Raw genomic sequence first — 18,560 nt, forward strand, 5'->3', positions numbered from 1 at the left:
TGATGCATAAAATTGACTGCAAAAAAAATAATCGTACAGTTAAAAAATAATGTCATACTAATCAAATTTCATGAAAATTAGTATTGAGTGGGGCCTCCTTTGGCCTTGATGGTCTCAGCTAGACAATTTGGCATCGAGTTGACCAAACTTTGAGTCTCTTTTGTTGTTATATTATCCCATTCGCTCATTATAGCTTCTTTCAAGTCGTCTTTGCATTTAAATGCTCAGTCACCAATTTTTCTGTCCAAAATATACCACAAATTTTCTATAGGATTCAAGTCTGGGCTTTGAGATGGCCATTCCAAAACATTAATGTTGTTTGATTCAAAGTATACCTTCGTTTTCTTAGCGGTTTGTTTTGGATTTTCTTAGCAGTATGTTTTGGATCGTTATCCTGCTGTAGTATAAAGTCATTTCCCATTCTCAATTCTTTAGTAGATGGTCGCAAGTTGGCTTTGAGAATTTCACAATACATTGAAGCATCCATTTTTTCATCAATAAATGTCAATTTCCCCACTCCTTTCCAACTTATACTACCCCAAACCATCACATTTCCTCCTCCATGCTTTACACTACCTCGCAAACAACTTAATTTTTAAGCTTCTTCTTTTTTTCGTCACACTTTCTGAACTCCATCAGATGAGATGAGGTTGTGTTTTGACTCATCTGACCACAAAATTTTTTTCCAATATGATATCGGCATTTTTTCGTAGTTCTTTGCAAATTCTAATCGACGTTTCATTTGTTTTGCAGTTAAAAAAGGTTTTTTTCGAACAACTCTACCTCTATATCCTTTTTCTCTAATACGATTTCTACTTGTTTGAGGGGTTAATGTGATATTGTGATCTTCTTGAACTTTTAAAGTTAATTTAGCTGCCGAAACAAATCTATTTTTCTTCACATTAATGATGATATTGCGATCAATTGCACTGGTGGTCTTGCGTTTTCGTCCTCTGCCAGCCACACTAGCAACGGTTCCTATCAGATTATGCTTCTTAACAATTGAGGACACTGTCATAAAACGAATTCCTGTTTTTTTTTGGATCTGACGATAGGATTTTCCTTGATTTTTCAAATCAACCACGAGGCTTCGTTGATGGAGAGTCAAATGTTGTTTTCTTTACGCCATTTTGCTGAAACACTATATTTTATTTCTAGAACAAAAGTGTATTTAAAAAATTACTATTTTCAATTTTACTAACTCGATTTATGCTAAAATGACGACCTATTTTGTCAGCGTACGATTATTTTTTTTGCAGTCAATTTTAAGGATCATTAGATCAATTGTGTAAAATTCAATAGGTATGAAAAGCAATTAATTCACCAATACACAAATAAATTCTTTAAACAATACTTGATAAGATATCTAAAGAAAAATTTCAAGTATTTTGACGGAAAACTCATTTTTTTGATGCAATCTTTAAAATTATGATTTTTTTTCAAGTGTACGATTATTTTTTTTGCATACTGTATATATATATATATATATATATATATATATATATATATATATATATATATATATATATATATATATATATATAATACTTTATTAAAAAGGAGAGTTTAATTTTCTATTATACAACTTTTTCTGCAATTAAAGATAAAAGCTATCCTTAAAAGCTTTAAGGAGAGTCTGCATGCAAAACTTATGAGCAGTTCTTTTTTCTTATTTTATATGATTAATTTTTTCCTAAAAATTAAAAAAATTTTTTTAATTGTTTTTCTTTTTCTTTTTCTTTTCTCTTAATATTTTCTAAATAATTAATTTTGTATTTAAAATAACTAGAAAATTTATCTTTTCTGTTTGTAAAAATCTAAAGAAAAAAAGTAAATTTAATTCTGCTGCGTGCTAAACTTTTGAACAGCATTGTATTTGAACATCATGGTCAAGATTTCTATTCTAATAATGTTTTGGTAAAGTTCGAAAGTTAGAAAATAATATCAACATAAAATCTTTTACAAGTAAGTAAAGTGTCACCTCAAATAACTGATACTTGAAACCTATAAATTTAAAAAGAAGTTTCTTTTTGATTAACTCAGTACTTCAGTTAATATTCTATTAATGTACTAGTTACAAAAACACAAGCTAAATTAAATTTAATATAATAATTTCTTACAGCCACAGCTAACAACTTTTTAACAAAAAGGGTTGACTGTGTCTCTAAAACAAATTTTTTTTAATACTAAAAAACAAGCTAAAATAGTTAAAATAACCTATATATAAATATATTCTTTAAAGGTTACTTTACAGAGATTTCTTCTGTAAGGAAGAGAGGGCACTATTAGACAAATTTTTTAGAAGAGTATGTATACTACATCAATTCTTAAAAATGGTTTAGCAATTGAGTTATAGATAAATTTATCATCAACCTGCAACAAAGCATATTTAAGCAACTTTAGTGGTATTTTTGAGAATTAATGAAATATGGAGAAGGGAGGAAGAGAGATCCAGTTTAGGACACTGCTGGGAGAGGTTGAGACCACGTAAGAGTGCTTGTAACCATAAAGAAAAACTCTGAGAAATCCACATTTTTGTTTTTTAGCAAAAATAATAACAAAAATAAAAATATTTTATCTCAGAACCTTAATTAGTAGCATACAAAAGCTTCTATTGGTCATACCAAAGTATATTTAGTTTTTGCCCACTTCCTTAGAAAAAAAATTCAAAATTTTTCAAAAAGTAAAAAAAAAAAAAAAAAAAAAAATCTTTGCTGCTACAAAAGAATAGTTATAAAGTTAGGTAAAAAAGTTAAATCTTTTATTGAATTTTACTCTTAGCAATATCTGTTTGCACTTTATTGAAACAGGATGTTGAATGAAAATATGAACTTTTGTAAAGATTTTTCACCCCTCTCCTTATTATAACAAACTCTAATATCTTATACTAGTTAAATAATTAATATCTAATCTTAGAGTACACCTTAATTACAATTAAACTTAACTTTTTTTATATATAAAAATTACAGCCATTTTAAAAAGTTCTAGTTATTTAAATGAAAACCTGCAATTTTAAAAATGTGAAAGTAATAAAGACAAGCAGTGTCTTGTTTGTTCAAAGTTTGAATTTTAAAAAATGTATTTAAACTATCAAACGATCAGAACTTAAACTGCTTCCTTTAGAATATAGATTTATAAAGCCATACAAACATTAAAACAATAAAATTTAACAAAAAGATTTAAAAACTTAATACCTGTTACTTGCTCATTCGGAAATATTGATGACCACTGAAAATAATTTTATAAAATCAACCTACCAAATACTTTATTTTAAAAATATAAAATATAAAAAAAAAATAATAGGGTTGTTTTTCAAATTTTCAAAAGCTGCAATTTTCAATTAAACTTTTATTTCTTAATTTAAAAAATAATTGTTCAGTTCAAATTACTAGATTTACTTTTCAACTCTTTTGATTTGAAACTTCACACTTTGTATTGGGTACTGAAATAAGTTTCTGCTGTTTTTTATATAGAATAAAAGATATTAGTTTAAATGAAAACTTGACTAATACTTTTTAAAGTATTTTTAATTGCAAGCTTTAACCTTTTCCTGTCTTTCAGCTAACAAATTGAGTCCATTACAAAATAAATTGGTTTCTTTTAAAATTATCCACTTATCAACCCATTTTTCAATGTCTTTATAAGAAAGGAAATACTCATTGAAAAATCTATGTTGTATTAATATAAATAAATGGTAGTTGAATGGCACAATGTTTGGTATGTGAAGATTTCTCTTTTACATTTATGCAAATGACTGCTTAGGTTTCAGCCATAATTTCTTCTTTTTAGGGTTATCAAAATGAATCCATTTCTCATCCCTGTTACAAATCTGTGCCAATTGACTTTCTTTCATGCTTTTTTTTCAAGCTACAATTCACACATTGATAACTACCAAGGATGTCTTTTTCCTTCAATTCATGTAGTAGCCATTTTCCTTTATTGTGAATTAATCCTGTAGATTTTAAAAACTTGATTACAATAAATTTTTTAATAACTAATGAGTCTGAGAGCTCTTGAAATATTTGGCGTAGATCTTCTTCAAGTTATAATTTTAATTTTTTATCTAAAAATTTTTTCAATGCCCCACCACATTATTTGTCCTTGATATCAAAATCATTATTTCTGAACTGTCAGAAAAAATGCCTACAGCTTCTTTAGAAAGGACCCTTAGTATTTTAAGAATTCATAAATACACAAGAGGGTCAGCAACACTTTTATGCAGTAAAAAATAGTGCAATAAAATTTCCTAAGCATGTTGAACTGTATGTACTATAATTGACATATGTAATGTAATTAAACTAACTTGTTGAGTGATTAGTAATATAAGCTCTGATAATTGACTGAAAGACATGTACCAGCAAAGCTTATATTACTATCAATTAAAATGGTAGAAATATAAATGACATGTGATTATTACTGATTGCAAAACTTAATTAGAAAAAGGTGAAAGTTTTTCAAGTACCCAATAGTTATAAAATAGAACACTAAATTATAAAAATGTTAATAATAAAAGTCCAGTTTCAATTTCAATTTCATAAACATATTTTATCCAGTTGTAAGAGTAGAGTTCTGAGTTGGTTCTCAATCTGTTTTTTTATTTTTTATTTTTTTGGAGTATGGAAGTAAATATAAATGCTCTCTGAAACCTATCTACTTTACTTATCTTATTACATACATTGTTGTTATAAAATATAGGACTAGATATAATATATAAATTGATAAACATTCCAAAATTAATTATTCATTAAATATCATCATAGTTCAAGTGAAATGGAGTCGCTACTAAAGGTTATTCTTAATTATTCCAAAACAAATAATTCTCAAACCTGTCCTTGTTTATTATTTCGAACTTGTTGTGTAGTAGCCATTTCTATTAACAAATCAAGTACAACATTGTTCAATAACAGACTGAGAGTGTTAGAACAATAAAGTCTTATGTATTTAGCCATATAGAAGTAAACTTTAACAAAAAAGCTAAAAGCTGAATTAGGAATAACTTGATAATAATGCAAACTAATAATATTTGTATTAATTTAATTTTAAATTTATACTGATATATATATATATATATATATATATATATATATATATATATATATATATATATATATACGTTCTAAAGTAAAAACTTATCAAAGATAGTTTACTAAGTTTAACAGTCGATACTATGATTTAAAATACCAGCAATGCTTTGAAAGACCACAAGAAGTCCCAAAAATGACGATTTGTTAGAATCACTTGATGAAAATCCATGTCATGCAAAAATAGAATTAGTTCAAAAGCTTTCAATTTATTAATCAACCATTTCTAGATATTTTATGAATTAAGAGAAATTTTAAAAAGAGAAAAGTGGGTTCCATATGAGTCCAAACTAATATCATTCTACAGAGATGGTATCCAAGGCTTACCTTCAAGTTGGCTTAAGTTCATAGATTATAATGGAAATTATCTAATGAAATGAGTAATATATTTAAATGACTAATATATTTAAACTTATCATTTGAAATAAAATTAAAATAAAAAAGGCAAAATTTTTGCATACTTTTTTTTTGCGCATAAAAACTCTCAGAAAAACTTCAAATTTGAAATTTCGCGGGTTTCTTTGCAAAGTGGATAGATTAAGAAGCGCATAAGATATTAAATCCTGAAAAACATTTTATAATTATTTATATACAATTCTTAAACTTATAAATATGTTTATTAATTCAATTTTGATAAAGTGAGTAAAAAATTTAAAAATAAAATAAGTATAAGTTATTATTAATAATTCCTTTTTTTTAAACTTAATAGTGGAAGTTAACTATGCTTTCATTTCTTTTTGTTGTAATTATTATTTTATGAAATTAGATAATGAATTTGAAGGTAATAACTTAAAGGAGCATTTGTATAAAAAGACATACTTACAATATAATTACATCCATCGTTTGCCTACACCTAGCTTTCTAACCCAAATGAGTAGTTTAGAGTTAGTTATTAAAGACCTTGGTGAGTAATATCTTTATTCATTTAATTCAAAAATAAAGATTTCTTTTCTTTAATTGTAATTTAGAAAATTAATGCTTTGAATACTTTATTTACTTAGAATTCGAAAATGAGAAGATAATAATCCAAACACAAGAGGAGATAGCAATTCTCGAAGGTATTCTGTATTATTTTATGTTTCAACTTTTTTTTTCTATTGTATCTTTAACTTTAAGTCTTTTAAAAAGTTTTTCTTAAAAATAAGTCTTCTATTGTATCAATTACTTTAAACAATCAGAAACATTTAGAAATTCAAATGTTTTATAAATGGCTAAAAAAAACCAAGTTGTATAATTTATTTCAAATACAAGTATATACACTCTTTTCAATATTTTTATGTTTTCATATAAGCTTTAAAATTTTTTTCAGCCTAACCATTTTATTTAGGAATGCAAATTGACTTACGTAATAAATCAGCTGAAAATGAAAAGCTTGAAGAGGATATTAATAACTATAATAACAATGTTAAAGTTCTACACTCTCAATTTAAGCAAAACCAAGAAATTATAGAAAGGTTAATTTCAAGTTACTAATTTAAATAAAGTAGAATTTTTTTCTGTTACTGAGATCCAGGTGACTATTTAACATTAAAAATTTAAGTCATCTAAAAATTTTCCTTTTTTCAGTCTTAAAACTGCATCTTCATTATTGAACAGACATGTGGGAGATTTGAGGAATACTTTGAAGTTGAAATGCCAGGAAACAGAAAAAGAAAGGTTTTAAATCAATATGTTTGATTCATTTCATTTGATTATGACTGAAAAGCTCATTATTATTATGATTATTTTGCAATAATCTGCTTAGTTATTTTCTTTTAATAAAAGGCATTAGTATTTTAATGGTTAAGATCTGTATTCCAGTTAGTAGTAAACCTAAGTACTCTATCAACTTCTGCAAAAATTACTAGAGTAAGCTATCTACAATTATGGTATGGCTACAGTCTACTATTTAAACTCAATAAACTCTATTGCAATGAATTGAATAGTAAATAAAGAAAGTTCCTCTCTTTTTCAAAACATTTCACAGAATTGGAATATTCTGCTAGTGGAAGATTTAAATGGATGTATTAATTAACTTAGTGAATAGCTTAGTGTAGTTAGATGCCTAAATAATGTAAAGCTATTATTGATAATACTGTGTGCAATAGTTGAAATAAAAAATTATCTGTATGAATCTGCATTAATCATTCACCCCACTATATTTTTCATCACATATTTTTTAAAAATGTAGTGATGTATATCTGAGGCATAAAAAAATTGCTAAAATTTAATTTGATATCTGCAAGTAAAACAATCAATTTTAAGTCATACAACTCAGTAAGTATTTTAGCACCTCATTATTTAGTAACTCCATAAATATTTCAATACCTTGCGTGCAAAAAAAAATTATTAGCATGCTTCTACATAGAAAGTTGGCAACTTATGCAATTCATACTTATATTTTCTAGTTTTTTAAAAAGCAACATAAAGAATCGCATTGAGAAAATCTTGTAGCAAAAAGTTGATCAATAGATTCAAACTTTTTTAAGTCTTGATAAAGTTTAAAAATATAAAAAATATTTTTTTACAAAAGCAACCACATTAAAAATATAATTTTTATAAATAGATTGGCTTTATAAAAAATTATTTTTCTCAGTTTTTGTAACTAAGTTTTTGTAAAGAACTCCCTGTTGATTTTTGTTTACATTTTTAGATATTTTGGTAAGTAAAAGATTGAGAGTTGAACAAAGTTAACTTTTATGTGGATAAAATATTTACTTCCAATTCAATGCTTACTTGTTTTTTGTGTGTGTATCATGAAATTTTGTAAAAACATTTACACTAATGTGTTTTAGAGAAGAACTTGAGAAAATAGCTGAAAAGTATAAAAGTAAATGGCTATGTTATGAGGAAGAGTATGAAAAGAGACCCTTAGCCAAGGAGATTCGCCTCTTTAAGTTACAAGCAGCAAAGTTAGATGCTGAAGGTTCTTATTGTTATCAAAGTTTAGCTAGAGATTTTTTAAAAAGCATAATATTTGTTATTGAAACTTTATGCTAAGGTTTAACAAATGGAGCATTTAAGTAATATTAGTGTTTTAAAATCAGTATTAAAATAATTTTTCATATTTTTCATTTTTATTTAACTATTTTTAGCAAGTTAGTTTCATTAGACTTTTATCACAGTTTTCAATTTAGTTTTAACTTAAGATTAATCTGAAATGTGTTTTTAGTTGATTTTTCAAAGTTTACTGTAATATTTTTAAAAAATGTGTTTTATAATTTTTCCTGCATGATACAATTGCCCCACCCTATTTAGACACACTCATCTATTCTTAAAAAATTGAATAGTTTTTTCAATTAAAATTATACTTATCAAGTTATTGATTTTTTTGCTGATTAGCAAAACTTTTTTAATTAGGATGATCTGTAATTTTACCAAAATTTATGAAAATGGGATAATTTAAGTAATGCATTTCTTCACAATCAGCATTTTAGTTTAGACATATTATTTTAGAATTTGAGAATATATTTTCTCAAGTCTATTGAAAGTATTTGTTCATGAGCAGACAGAAATATGGAAACCACACATTATATCAGTTAAAAACCTCTAGGAGAAGCTGGGAAATAACTTGGTTAGATATCCCACTCAAATTATGCATGAAATTAGTCAATTAGTGATAATGTAATCTTAACTACTAAATATTTCAAAGTATATTACAAAGGTAAAGGAGACCGCAATAAATACTGAAATTTGTCTTGCATCTATTTTTGATTACTACTTTTGCATAATCCATTGCATTTGTTTTTTTTGTTTTTGTTTTTGTTTTTGTTTTTGTTTTTTTTACAAGTAAAATAATGTGTTTCTTTTAAAAGTATCAGTATAATGATTAATAAATAAATTTAAAAAAGACTTTTTTAAAAATCATAACTACTTCAAAGGCAGATTAGTAAAAGCTATCAATTTTTCTATGAAAATCTGCATGTCTAAATATACTGGGGCAACATGGTAACAATAACCTTTAATGTATACACTTATCAGTAGAAAGATTTTTATATTGAATAACATTTTTTTGCATTTAGAGGCAGAGCTAAATGATTGCAAACAAAAAATAGAATTCACAATTCAAGAGTATGAAAACATGAAAGGTTCAGGCTTTCAACTGATTTTTAAAAAAATTTTTCTTTAGTTTAAATCCTGCAAAAAGGATTTTTACATACTAGTACTTTTTATTACATACTAGTATTTTTTATTACATACTAGTACTTTTCTTTATTTATTTTCAACCTAACAGGTTTTGCAAAAAGATGCAAAGAAGAAGCCATTACTTCTATAATTCACTTGTATCTTTTTTTAAGCTGAAAATTTCATAAGTAGGTCCTCTGTATAAAGGTTTAAAACCCTTATAATTGCAGCATTTATTACTAATGATTAATTTTCAGTTAATTTAGATGTAAAAAAAAAGTTTTTTCAGCAATATAATTCTTTTACTAATTGCTAATTTCTAACCAGTCTTGTATTGAAATTGTGCACTTTTCTTAAACTCCTTTTAAATTTTAATTAAAATCTGGACAGTCTTTTAAAGACCATTTGGGTAGGTTTTTCTATATTTTCTCTGTGAAGAGATAAATTTGAAACAGGTAAAGTGAAACCCCTTATTATTATTAGGGGTTTGTAAAATATAATCAATCTAGTTAAGTTTACTAGATTTTCCATAACAGTGTTTTTATAGGGCTCAACTAAGTGTTAGAGCAATAAATTTGAACATTCAAATCCCTAAGATAATTCAAGAGAAAACAAAATTGAATACAAAGATTCATGCTCTTACAAATGCAATCAGATCAAAAAAAGCTGAAGAGGATGTTAAAAAAGAAGCTCTTATCCAAAAAAAAATACCAGATGAAAGTAAGAAGTTAATGTTATTTGATCTATATATTTCATATTATATCTATATAATGAAACTTTTACTGCTTTCTTTGAATTACTGATACTAAAATTTATTCCCATAGAAGCAGTTTGCCAGCTACCACAAGTGATGATAGGTATCAATAAAAAATCTCAATATGATGCACTATCTTGTCAACCAAAACAGCCACAGCAAGAACAAAAATTGAGAGTTAACTTATTGCAATCTTTAAATTCATATGGTATGAGAATAGGAACCTCTAAAATCCAGCTTCCTAGTTTTGCTACATCACGACAATCTCTCCCAAATCAAGTTTGCTTACCTAAAATGCCTCAGTTGCCAAAATTTCCAAGTTTCCATAAGCATTCTGTAAACAATCTTTCCAACTTTAATCTAACAAAGAGGTTTGAATGCTTGTAATTTCATCATGAAATCCTGCTCTGATAATTTTAGTCAGAAAATTTTTTAAATATTTTTCATGAGCATGTTCTTTTTAAGTTGTCATGTAGCATCTGGTATGCCTCAGTTGGAAGGGGGGGAGCAAAAGGATGTTTCACATCTCAAAAAAATACAGTCACAGAACCCCCTATCTGTGCTTGAACACGAGTTTTTTGTCAATGAAAGTAGCACTCATCTTCCAATAGGCAATTTTATTGCTCCTCTTGATCAGAGTACAGATGAATTTTTTGGTTTAGAACAGCCAATGGATGTGGAAGGTGATATGGAACTGTTCTTTAAGAATTTAAGTAATCATTTTTATCTAGACAGATACCAACACTAAGCTAATTAATTAAATTATGTACATATACTGTCCTCCAAAACTAAGGGAATTCTAAAAGAATATTGTTCAATTTTGCAAACTTATGAGTCTAAGCCACATAAATGTAGTGAGGTTATTAAGAACAATGTATATGTATGTTATTAGTTAATGATCTGATATGCTTTTGATAATGTACTCTTGAAATAATAATTTATATTTTCTTTTTGTACTTTGTCAATATATATCTATCTTGCATATAATTAGATGTTTAGACTATATGTTATCTAAATACACATTTTTATGTAAATACTAGTTAACATACTATAATGTTTTTATAAATTTAAACGTGTTCCTCTTAATGCTTGTTTGATCCACTGATGCAATTACTTTTATTCAGATTCACAATTACATACTTTTAAGTGTGAAAACACCACAAAAAATGCAACACCCCTCAAAATTCCCCTATAAATACTGTCATAATGTCCTTTTTGAGAATTTCCTATACAGTCCCAGAAACGTTTCAACTAACCTTATAGATTGTTTGTTAGCAGATTTTCAGACTTGTGTTTATTTAGGTGATAAAGTTACACGATCTGATTCACCTTGCTCAAAGTTTAGTTTTAGCCCTAATCAACATGCTGAGCATCTGAAGATGATCAAACAATCTCCTGGTGATGCTTTTGTTCGAACTGGTCGCTCTATGTTCAGTTATAATAGCCAGCCTCATTCAAACCAGGTAGTTTTTATAATTTTTTTAATGCTCATAGATTTAGTTTTTTAAATCAGGCTACAGTAGATACTTTACTAACCATTTTTAAAACTTATCATTTATGATTATCTGGAAATGATGTTCCTATTGATAGATAATATACTTATATTAGCTAAATATACCTCAAAGAAATAGATACAGTGGCAAGCAAAATAATAGGTGCGAACCAAAAAATTAACAAATACGAGAATATCTTTGAAACAAAAAAAATAATTTGAATTTTTATTAGAACTTTTATTTTATTACATAAATAAACAGAAATTAATAAAAATTAAGTTATTAAATATATATAATATATTTTAATTTTAAAAAAATAAATTCCACACCGAGCAAAATAATAGGGGTAAAATAAAAAATGAAGATGGAAGTCAATAGGGTTGCAAATTATTAATATTTTGTTGCATACCCTTTATTTTTTAATACTTCCGTGCATCTTGACGGCATTGAATCCACTAGTTTTCTGCAAACTTCTACAGGAATGCTGTACCAAGCCTCCTGGAGCATCATCCACAGTTCATTTCTATTTTTTGAATTTTGTCCAGAAATTTTAAGTTTTAACTGCCTCCAGAAATTTTCAATAGGATTTAGATCCAGTGACTGAGGTGGCCATTCTAAAACTTTTACATTATTGGTCGTAAACCACTCTTTCGCAGCTTTGGATGTATGTTTTGGGTCGCAGTCCTGTTGAAAATGCCAAATTATCGGCATATTTTCTTCAGCAAATGGCAACATGACATTATTTAGTATGTCTACATATGTATATTGGGTCATAATATCTTTGATCCAAAAAAGTGGCCCCACACCATTATATTTCCTCCGCCGTGTTTCACTGTTTTTGCAGTGAAGCGAGGTGAAAGTTCTTGCTTTGATGGTCTTCTTACATACTGTTTTCCATCAGAATTAAATAAATTAATCTTAGTTTCATCACTCCACAAAATATTACGCCATTTTTTGGTCATATCTGGTCCCCGCTAAGCAATATGATTTTTTGCAAAAATTTTTCTTTTCATAATGTTCTTTCTACCAAGTAATGGTACTTTCTTCGGAGTTCGAGCTGGCAACTTTCTTTCTAAAAGCCTTCTTCTAACTGTCTAAACACTAATATTTTCATTAGTTTCATTTAAAATTTTTGTTGCTGGCTTGAATGGGTCTTTTTTTGAAATAATTGTAATGTGATCATCCGTACGCTGACACGTTTTGCGTGGTCTTCCTCTATTCTCACGTGATTTTTCTGGTTTTAAGGCATTTGTAACTTTATTTTGAGAACATCCCATCGTAACTGAAATTTCCTTGTAAGTTTTTCCTTGTTTTCTTAAATTTCTAATAAGTTTTCTTTCTATCGCTGTGCAATGTTTTCCTCGTCCCATTTTATATCTAATTTTAATTCAATACAAATATGATATGTTATTATTTTGTATAAGTTGCATAAATATTGACCTTACCTTTATATCAACAACAAATAAAAATAATAAAATGTTTTTAATCCTACAGCAAACAGGTTAAAATAAACACACCTATTATTTTGCTCCACCAAATTTGTAGGTTAAATATGTAAATAGGGTATTCCCCTCATAAATTTGTAAGAAATTGGAAATATACTGCTCTCTGTTGTAATAAAATAAGCATAGTTTGTGTAGCAATCAGTTCCTAGATGTCACTTTATAAAATATACTGTAAAATATCAGTTTAAGTGAAATTTATTATTCACTAGGGTGGCCCTTATATGATGATAAAAAATTAAATAAGAGCAATGTTAAGTCTGACCATTTTAAATGGTTCCATTTCATACAAAAAAATTATGTGTAAAGTTTCATAAAAAAATATTAATATTTAGAGGTGGCTCAACGCCATCAAAGTTTTCTCATATACGAATTTTTGATGTCTGTGACAGAATTCAGCACATTTTGCCATCAGTTTCATGCAGAAAATTAATTCTAACTACTAAAAACAGTTCTTAATTACAGAGACAAACACAGAAACAATAGAATACACAAAGTTACACATCTTCACTTAGTTGAACTAGTTAATTGTGAAGTAAGGTGGATTTTTTCACATTCGGAAAGTTTGCCCGGTTCTGTTTGATAACCTGCAGAGCATATTGCAGCTGTTCTTCGCTCTTAAATCGGCCAGACTTTGTTGCATCGTGGATCAAGGCAACTCCTCGTTCTGCATGGTCGTTTGTTACTGCCTGGGATTTCACGATTGCCTCTGCAACCTTGAAGTCATCTCTCCTGTTCCATGATTCAGGATCTTCGGCCAGGAATCCATCTGGCATGCCCAGAATAGAAAACAGGTTTCTGCTTCTTTTTGAGACAAAATCAGGAAGCGTCTTTTGTTGTACTGTCGCCAAGTCCACCATGACACGTTTCAAAGGTACTTCTTCTCCTTCCTGTTCTAATGATCTTTTAACAATTTCGCGTTTCGTAGTGAAATCCACTTCTGGATCGAAGAGGCTGAAAAGGATCAAATCTTCTGACAGGTACCAAAGATGGCCCGCAAGCTTGCGTGATGTTGCGGCACCAATATCTTGATCAGGGTAAGCCTGGAGTTGTTGAATAAGTTGTAGATCATTCCTAGCGGCTTTGTAAGCCAGAGGCGCCAAAAACCAGAACGTGATATAAACCTTTGCAAGAAATATGTTCACACGTAGGAGGCCACGAGACTCTCGCAAGGTCAGCTTAAACTGTGATCGAAACAGCCAAACCTTTATACTGTAAATGGCTTTCGCCATCCATCGAGCTTGATGCATTGACCCAGGCGCTCGAAAATTCTTCCAATCTGTAGGCTTTCTTCCTAAAAAGATGAGCATCAGTTTGAGCAGCTCACGATAGTCATCTCGTGGCTGATGATCTTGCAGCTGCTGTTCACAGAAAACAATGATTACATGTTTGACTTCGGAGAGTTCAGCTGAGGCAACATCATCGGAAAAGGCATCTTCATAACTTTCCTGGTCAAAGGATGACCACTGTGCTTGAAATCGTTTGAAAACGAGTATTTCTGGAGCTTTACTGGGTCCCATACAGACACAAAAAGCAGCAGCCAATACCAGTTCCATGATGTGATGTCGACAACCAAAGTGCAGTAGAGGCCGCCCTAGTAGCTGTTCGAGAAGCACGCAAGCGCCAGACAGCCGACCGGTGTTGGAAGAGGTTGTATCGAAACACATACCATGGACAAAGTTTTCCAGCTCCCATTTTCGGATAGCATCATAGACTGCTTTGGCCTCGTCTTGTCCAGTGCCTAAAAAGTAATTTATAGTAGTCTTTATTAAAGTTTGTCTGACATGATTTCACATTCACATTTCATAATAATAAATGATTTCGAAATTTATAAAAACATTTAACTAAAATAAAAGTAGGCATATATATTATACCATTATATATTATACCATTATGTATTACCTGCAGGAATCTTTGGAATATCCAAAAGCTTTGTCTTCCCCATTGTTGTGACAAGAATGGGCAACCTATCCACCTTCTCTGTTCCAGTCAGATCTTGCATCAGCTTGCCATCCCAGTGTACTGTAAGAGCAGTATTTGGCTTGAAATGTTGAATGATTCCCGAGGCAATTTGCTGTCGGTGTTTCCGACGGAGTCGTTGGATGGTTGATCTATTCAAAGCGAGTGATTCAGCGTCTTGTCCAAGAGCCCTCGAAGCCTCAACGATGACCATCATAGCAGCCCTGTCGCTCATTTTATTTCTATCAAGCATAGATGCCAGCTGTGGTGAAACAACACTTTGGCGTCCTCGCTTTCGTGATGAAGAAGAAGGAGTAACAGTACTTGTGCTTAGAACTGGATCCTCATCTTCAGGTTCAGACTGACTTTCTTCTGAATCAGCGCTGCTGCTCTCCAACACAGCTTTATCTAGCAAGGTGTTTTTATCAAGTTGAGATCGATGTACTCTCTTTTGCAATATCTGCTTTCTCTCATTCTGCTTTTTTTGTTGTTGAAGCAGAACCTTATCGATTCCGCCCATGCAGCCAGGTCGTCCCTTTTTTCTTTGAGATTCCAGAAAGACCTTATCTTCTTGATTCTCAATTAGCTCCATGGCGTCAGCATGTGCAATGTCGAACAGTTCTTCTATTGCGGCTGAAAATGCGGTTTCATTTGTTTGTTGAGTCTCGGTCTTGCGGCTCTTGTTTTTCTTTAGACTTTTCCACTCGAAGAATAATTGCTCAAGCTTTTTGATGGAATCTTGATGATGCCTGGTTGGAATTTTAGCTCGAAACCAGAAATCTTCAACTTTCTCAATAGCGTGGGTTGCAGCCTTTTGAATATCCTCTTTCAAAACATTGTGGAGATGTAGAAAGTGACCAAGAACCTGCTTCCCTGATGGCAATTTACTACCTTCAATTCTTTCAGCAGGGCTAACAAGATAAATTTGTGAACGCAATGCCATCTGAAAATGCCAAACAGATTTATACTAATCATCATAATATTATAACATAATATTAAACTATGCAATTTTTGGCATAAACAAATTACAAAATTACACATGCCATTGACATGCCATGCAGTAATACAAAACGAAATCTACAGTCATACAGACTCCCTCATATAATTATATATATAACATAATATATTTTATAATTAAATTGACATACTAACCTTTGCTGATTGCTAATATCTGTGATTATTGATAACTATTAAATAGAAATTTTATTTTGATTAATTAACAAACAACAGTAGAAGAAGAAATTTATAATACAAGATGGCTACAAAGAACTAGCACAAGATTTATTTAAATATTATATAAGATGCCCAATAGGTGCTAATATTAAATTATATTACATGTTTAGTTTTGTTTACTGAAAAAAATGACTGAAGAAAATTATGAATTAATTAAGTTACTGAGGAAAATTATAAATTATTTATTTAGATATATTGAAGAACATTTTTTTATGCGTTATTACCTTTATATTTATTATAATTTTATATTTAATTATTTTTTAGATTAGTACATTATTGAAACATGATATCTAGTTCAAATTATTGATTTAAATATATTTATTCATTTAATATTCAAAATCATTTATTGAAAAGAACCTGAAATTTTTTTTCGCCGATTTTGGTATTCTCACAAAACTAAAGCTTAGTTGAGCCACCTCTAAATATTGTTCAATCCTGCTCATATTTGGCCTGAATTATTTTTTTATATATTGGAACTCATCTGAGGGGTCAGACAATGATATTTTAAAACTTCAAAAATAAGGGCCACCCTATTATTCACACCTATTATTTTGCTCGCCACTGTAAATGGTATTTTAAAAATGTTTAAAACGAAACATGTCAATGTACTTTAGGACCCTGCAGATATAAATAAAGAGTTACTACGATGTGAGTCTTTTCAGTTTAATCGTTTTATTTTAGTTTTTTCCATTTAAGCTACCTGATCCGTTTTAGCAGACAAAGTTTATAATTTTTCAGGCCGCGAACCAAACTCTAATCCGTCATATCATTTAAATGAACCATCTTCTAAGTTAACTTTGACTGATAATGAAATCGCAGCTGAAGCATCTTGTGGTAATAACTCCGATAATTTTAACTTCAATAGATTTAGTCTATCAAGTCCGGGAATACATTTTAGCACTTCTTCAGAAAGAAATCCATTAACTTTAACAAATGCAAACTCTACATCTAACTTTACACTTAAAAATCATGTTATCCCAGAGCCTACATTTAATTTTGGTGTGCTCGAAAATAACAAAGATGCTGAATCAAGTACATTTAATTTTGGTGTAAGTTACCGATCTTGTGATCAGAGTTCAGCAAAGCTTAGCAGCTTCCCGTCTGCTGAGTTAGGCTGTAGCATTTTTAACTTTGGAAATACGCAAACAGAAAATGCGGGTGACTCTCCGTTCAATTTCAGTATGGTTTCTAACGAAGAAAAGGCACCAATTAAAGATGGATTTGACTTCACATTTGGTGGGGCTCCTCAAGTCATCTCAAGTTCCAATTTTTCATTCAATTTTTAAGTTATTTTTACTATTAAGTTATACGTATCTTGTGTTATTTTAAAGTTATGCTGTATAATAAGAAGTTTTAATCATGGTTTGTGTAATATTTTTGTGGAGTTTTTTGATGGAGATAAGATTTGTCGGCTGATCCTCACAAATCTTCTTCATCTGTTAACGAAGATTTAATGATAAGTGGTGCAAAGTGTCAGTTTTGTATAAAAGATAGCATTTTCAGTTTCTTAGTTATATTTTAAGCAAAGAATCTTTTATAAATGACGCGAGTTTGAAATAAAATGATTTAAGAAAGAAAAGTACTTTAAGTTTTCAAACTAGATGCTTACACCGTAGATGTGAATCGAAAGTTGTGTTTTTTCGAAGTTAATGTGTCTAACGCCAATCCTCAGCCCCAACGGCCTAGTAGTAGAGTTGTAGATATTGATACTTAGTGTTCTATCACATCATCACTAGACTAGCTGTAGACTAAAATCTAGTACCTAACTACCTCTGCACTAGTCACCACTCATAGCCTGATTATTTTCAGGCTGATGGAAAATAAAAACTAGGTGTTGAATTAGGCCTTTAGATAGAATGCGTCAAGAGGAATTATTTAACTAAATCTAGAATTTCTAGATCTAGTCTAGACATAGATGTTAAACTAAATTTGAATAACAATTTTAGAAAATAAAACCAACTAATCCCAATACTACTAAACTAGATATATACAAGACTAATCTCTAATCTTCACAAAAACTTTCTCACGAAGATTGTCAAAATGATACACATCTTATAATTATTCTCAATAATGAAAAAGTTTTTTATATTCATTGCATATTTTTAGAACAGTTCATCCACTCCAGAACACTTGAGACTGTTACAGTGAATTGAAAAAGTATCACATCTTGTGCGGCTAACAACTGTCTATGGACACACTATTTAATAAAGTAAAATTGGGTGGTCCAACAGAAAATAGTAAAGTTTATATTTGGGGGTGGTAACAAAATGTGCAAAAAATTATATTACATTTACTTGTAATTGTACCTTATTAAATACAATAACGATTTCAATTACTTCGTGAAAGTTTATTTAATTACAATTAAATTACAATTGTAATTGACACAAGTCTGCTTAAAGTAATTGATCCAAGTCTGGTCGATGTTTGCTAGGAA

At 29.3% G+C, this 18,560-nt stretch overlaps 3 protein-coding genes across 8 annotated transcripts in view; 1 reads left to right on the forward strand and 2 right to left on the reverse strand.

The window, feature by feature from the left end:
• Nucleotides 1–5,583, reverse strand: part of LOC145181210 (HORMA domain-containing protein 1-like) — a 30,361-nt gene extending 24,778 nt beyond the window's left edge. Inside the window, exons 1-5 of the mRNA XM_090099672.1 lie at nt 5,543–5,583; nt 4,827–4,870; nt 3,195–3,228; nt 2,121–2,164; nt 1,982–2,004 (exon numbers count right to left, since the gene is read on the reverse strand). Coding sequence (XP_089955798.1) covers nt 1,982–2,004; nt 2,121–2,164; nt 3,195–3,228; nt 4,827–4,868 — 143 coding nt within the window. The 5' untranslated portion in view covers nt 4,869–4,870; nt 5,543–5,583. The remainder of the gene's footprint in view (nt 1–1,981; nt 2,005–2,120; nt 2,165–3,194; nt 3,229–4,826; nt 4,871–5,542) is intronic.
• A 237-nt stretch (nt 5,584–5,820) lies between these two features.
• On the forward strand, nt 5,821–18,461 carry LOC145182072 (uncharacterized). 6 transcript variants are annotated; one of them, XM_090099673.1, is made up of 13 exons: nt 5,832–5,985; nt 6,083–6,139; nt 6,409–6,535; nt 6,648–6,737; nt 7,856–7,986; nt 9,083–9,148; nt 9,295–9,343; nt 9,733–9,905; nt 10,010–10,310; nt 10,405–10,652; nt 11,242–11,402; nt 16,741–16,774; nt 16,865–17,552. In XM_090099673.1, exons 1-13 carry the CDS (start codon nt 5,838–5,840, stop codon nt 17,410–17,412), a joined length of 2,133 nt encoding a protein of 710 aa, XP_089955799.1. In that variant the 5' UTR covers nt 5,832–5,837; the 3' UTR covers nt 17,413–17,552. The 6 variants fall into 6 exon arrangements, with proteins under 6 accessions (XP_089955804.1, XP_089955799.1, XP_089955800.1 ...); XM_090099674.1 differs by having other exon boundaries at nt 10,405–10,622; XM_090099678.1 differs by lacking the exon at nt 7,856–7,986 and having other exon boundaries at nt 5,821–5,985; nt 10,405–10,622.
• Nucleotides 13,385–16,163, reverse strand: LOC145189950 (uncharacterized). The gene is made up of 3 exons (XM_080066686.2): nt 16,046–16,163; nt 14,837–15,836; nt 13,385–14,675 (listed from the first exon to the last, which is right to left on the reverse strand). The coding sequence occupies exons 2-3, from the start codon at nt 15,834–15,836 to the stop codon at nt 13,459–13,461; spliced, it is 2,217 nt and encodes a 738-aa protein (XP_079922812.2). The 5' UTR covers nt 16,046–16,163; the 3' UTR covers nt 13,385–13,458.
• Nucleotides 18,462–18,560: the final 99 nt, after the last annotated feature.

This window comes from Hydra viridissima, unplaced genomic scaffold (assembly GCF_058129835.1).
Source record: "Hydra viridissima isolate aposymbiotic clone 2 unplaced genomic scaffold, HvirCarnegie_v1 scaffold_10, whole genome shotgun sequence".
Taxonomy (NCBI): domain Eukaryota; kingdom Metazoa; phylum Cnidaria; class Hydrozoa; order Anthoathecata; family Hydridae; genus Hydra; species Hydra viridissima.

Bases quoted from the DNA above. Each gene is read 5' to 3' on its own strand.
- LOC145182072 (XM_090099673.1), top strand. From the start codon at position 5,838: ATGAAATTAGATAATGAATTTGAAGGTAATAACTTAAAGGAGCATTTG. The intron at 6,536-6,647 runs GTTAATTTCAAG...TCCTTTTTTCAG, and splicing joins AACCAAGAAATTATAGAAAG to TCTTAAAACTGCATCTTCAT. The intron at 9,906-10,009 runs GTAAGAAGTTAA...TTATTCCCATAG, and splicing joins AAAAAAAATACCAGATGAAA to AAGCAGTTTGCCAGCTACCA.
- LOC145189950 (XM_080066686.2), bottom strand. From the start codon at position 15,836: ATGGCATTGCGTTCACAAATTTATCTTGTTAGCCCTGCTGAAAGAATT. The intron at 14,676-14,836 runs GTAATACATAAT...ATTACTTTTTAG, and splicing joins TATTCCAAAGATTCCTGCAG to GCACTGGACAAGACGAGGCC.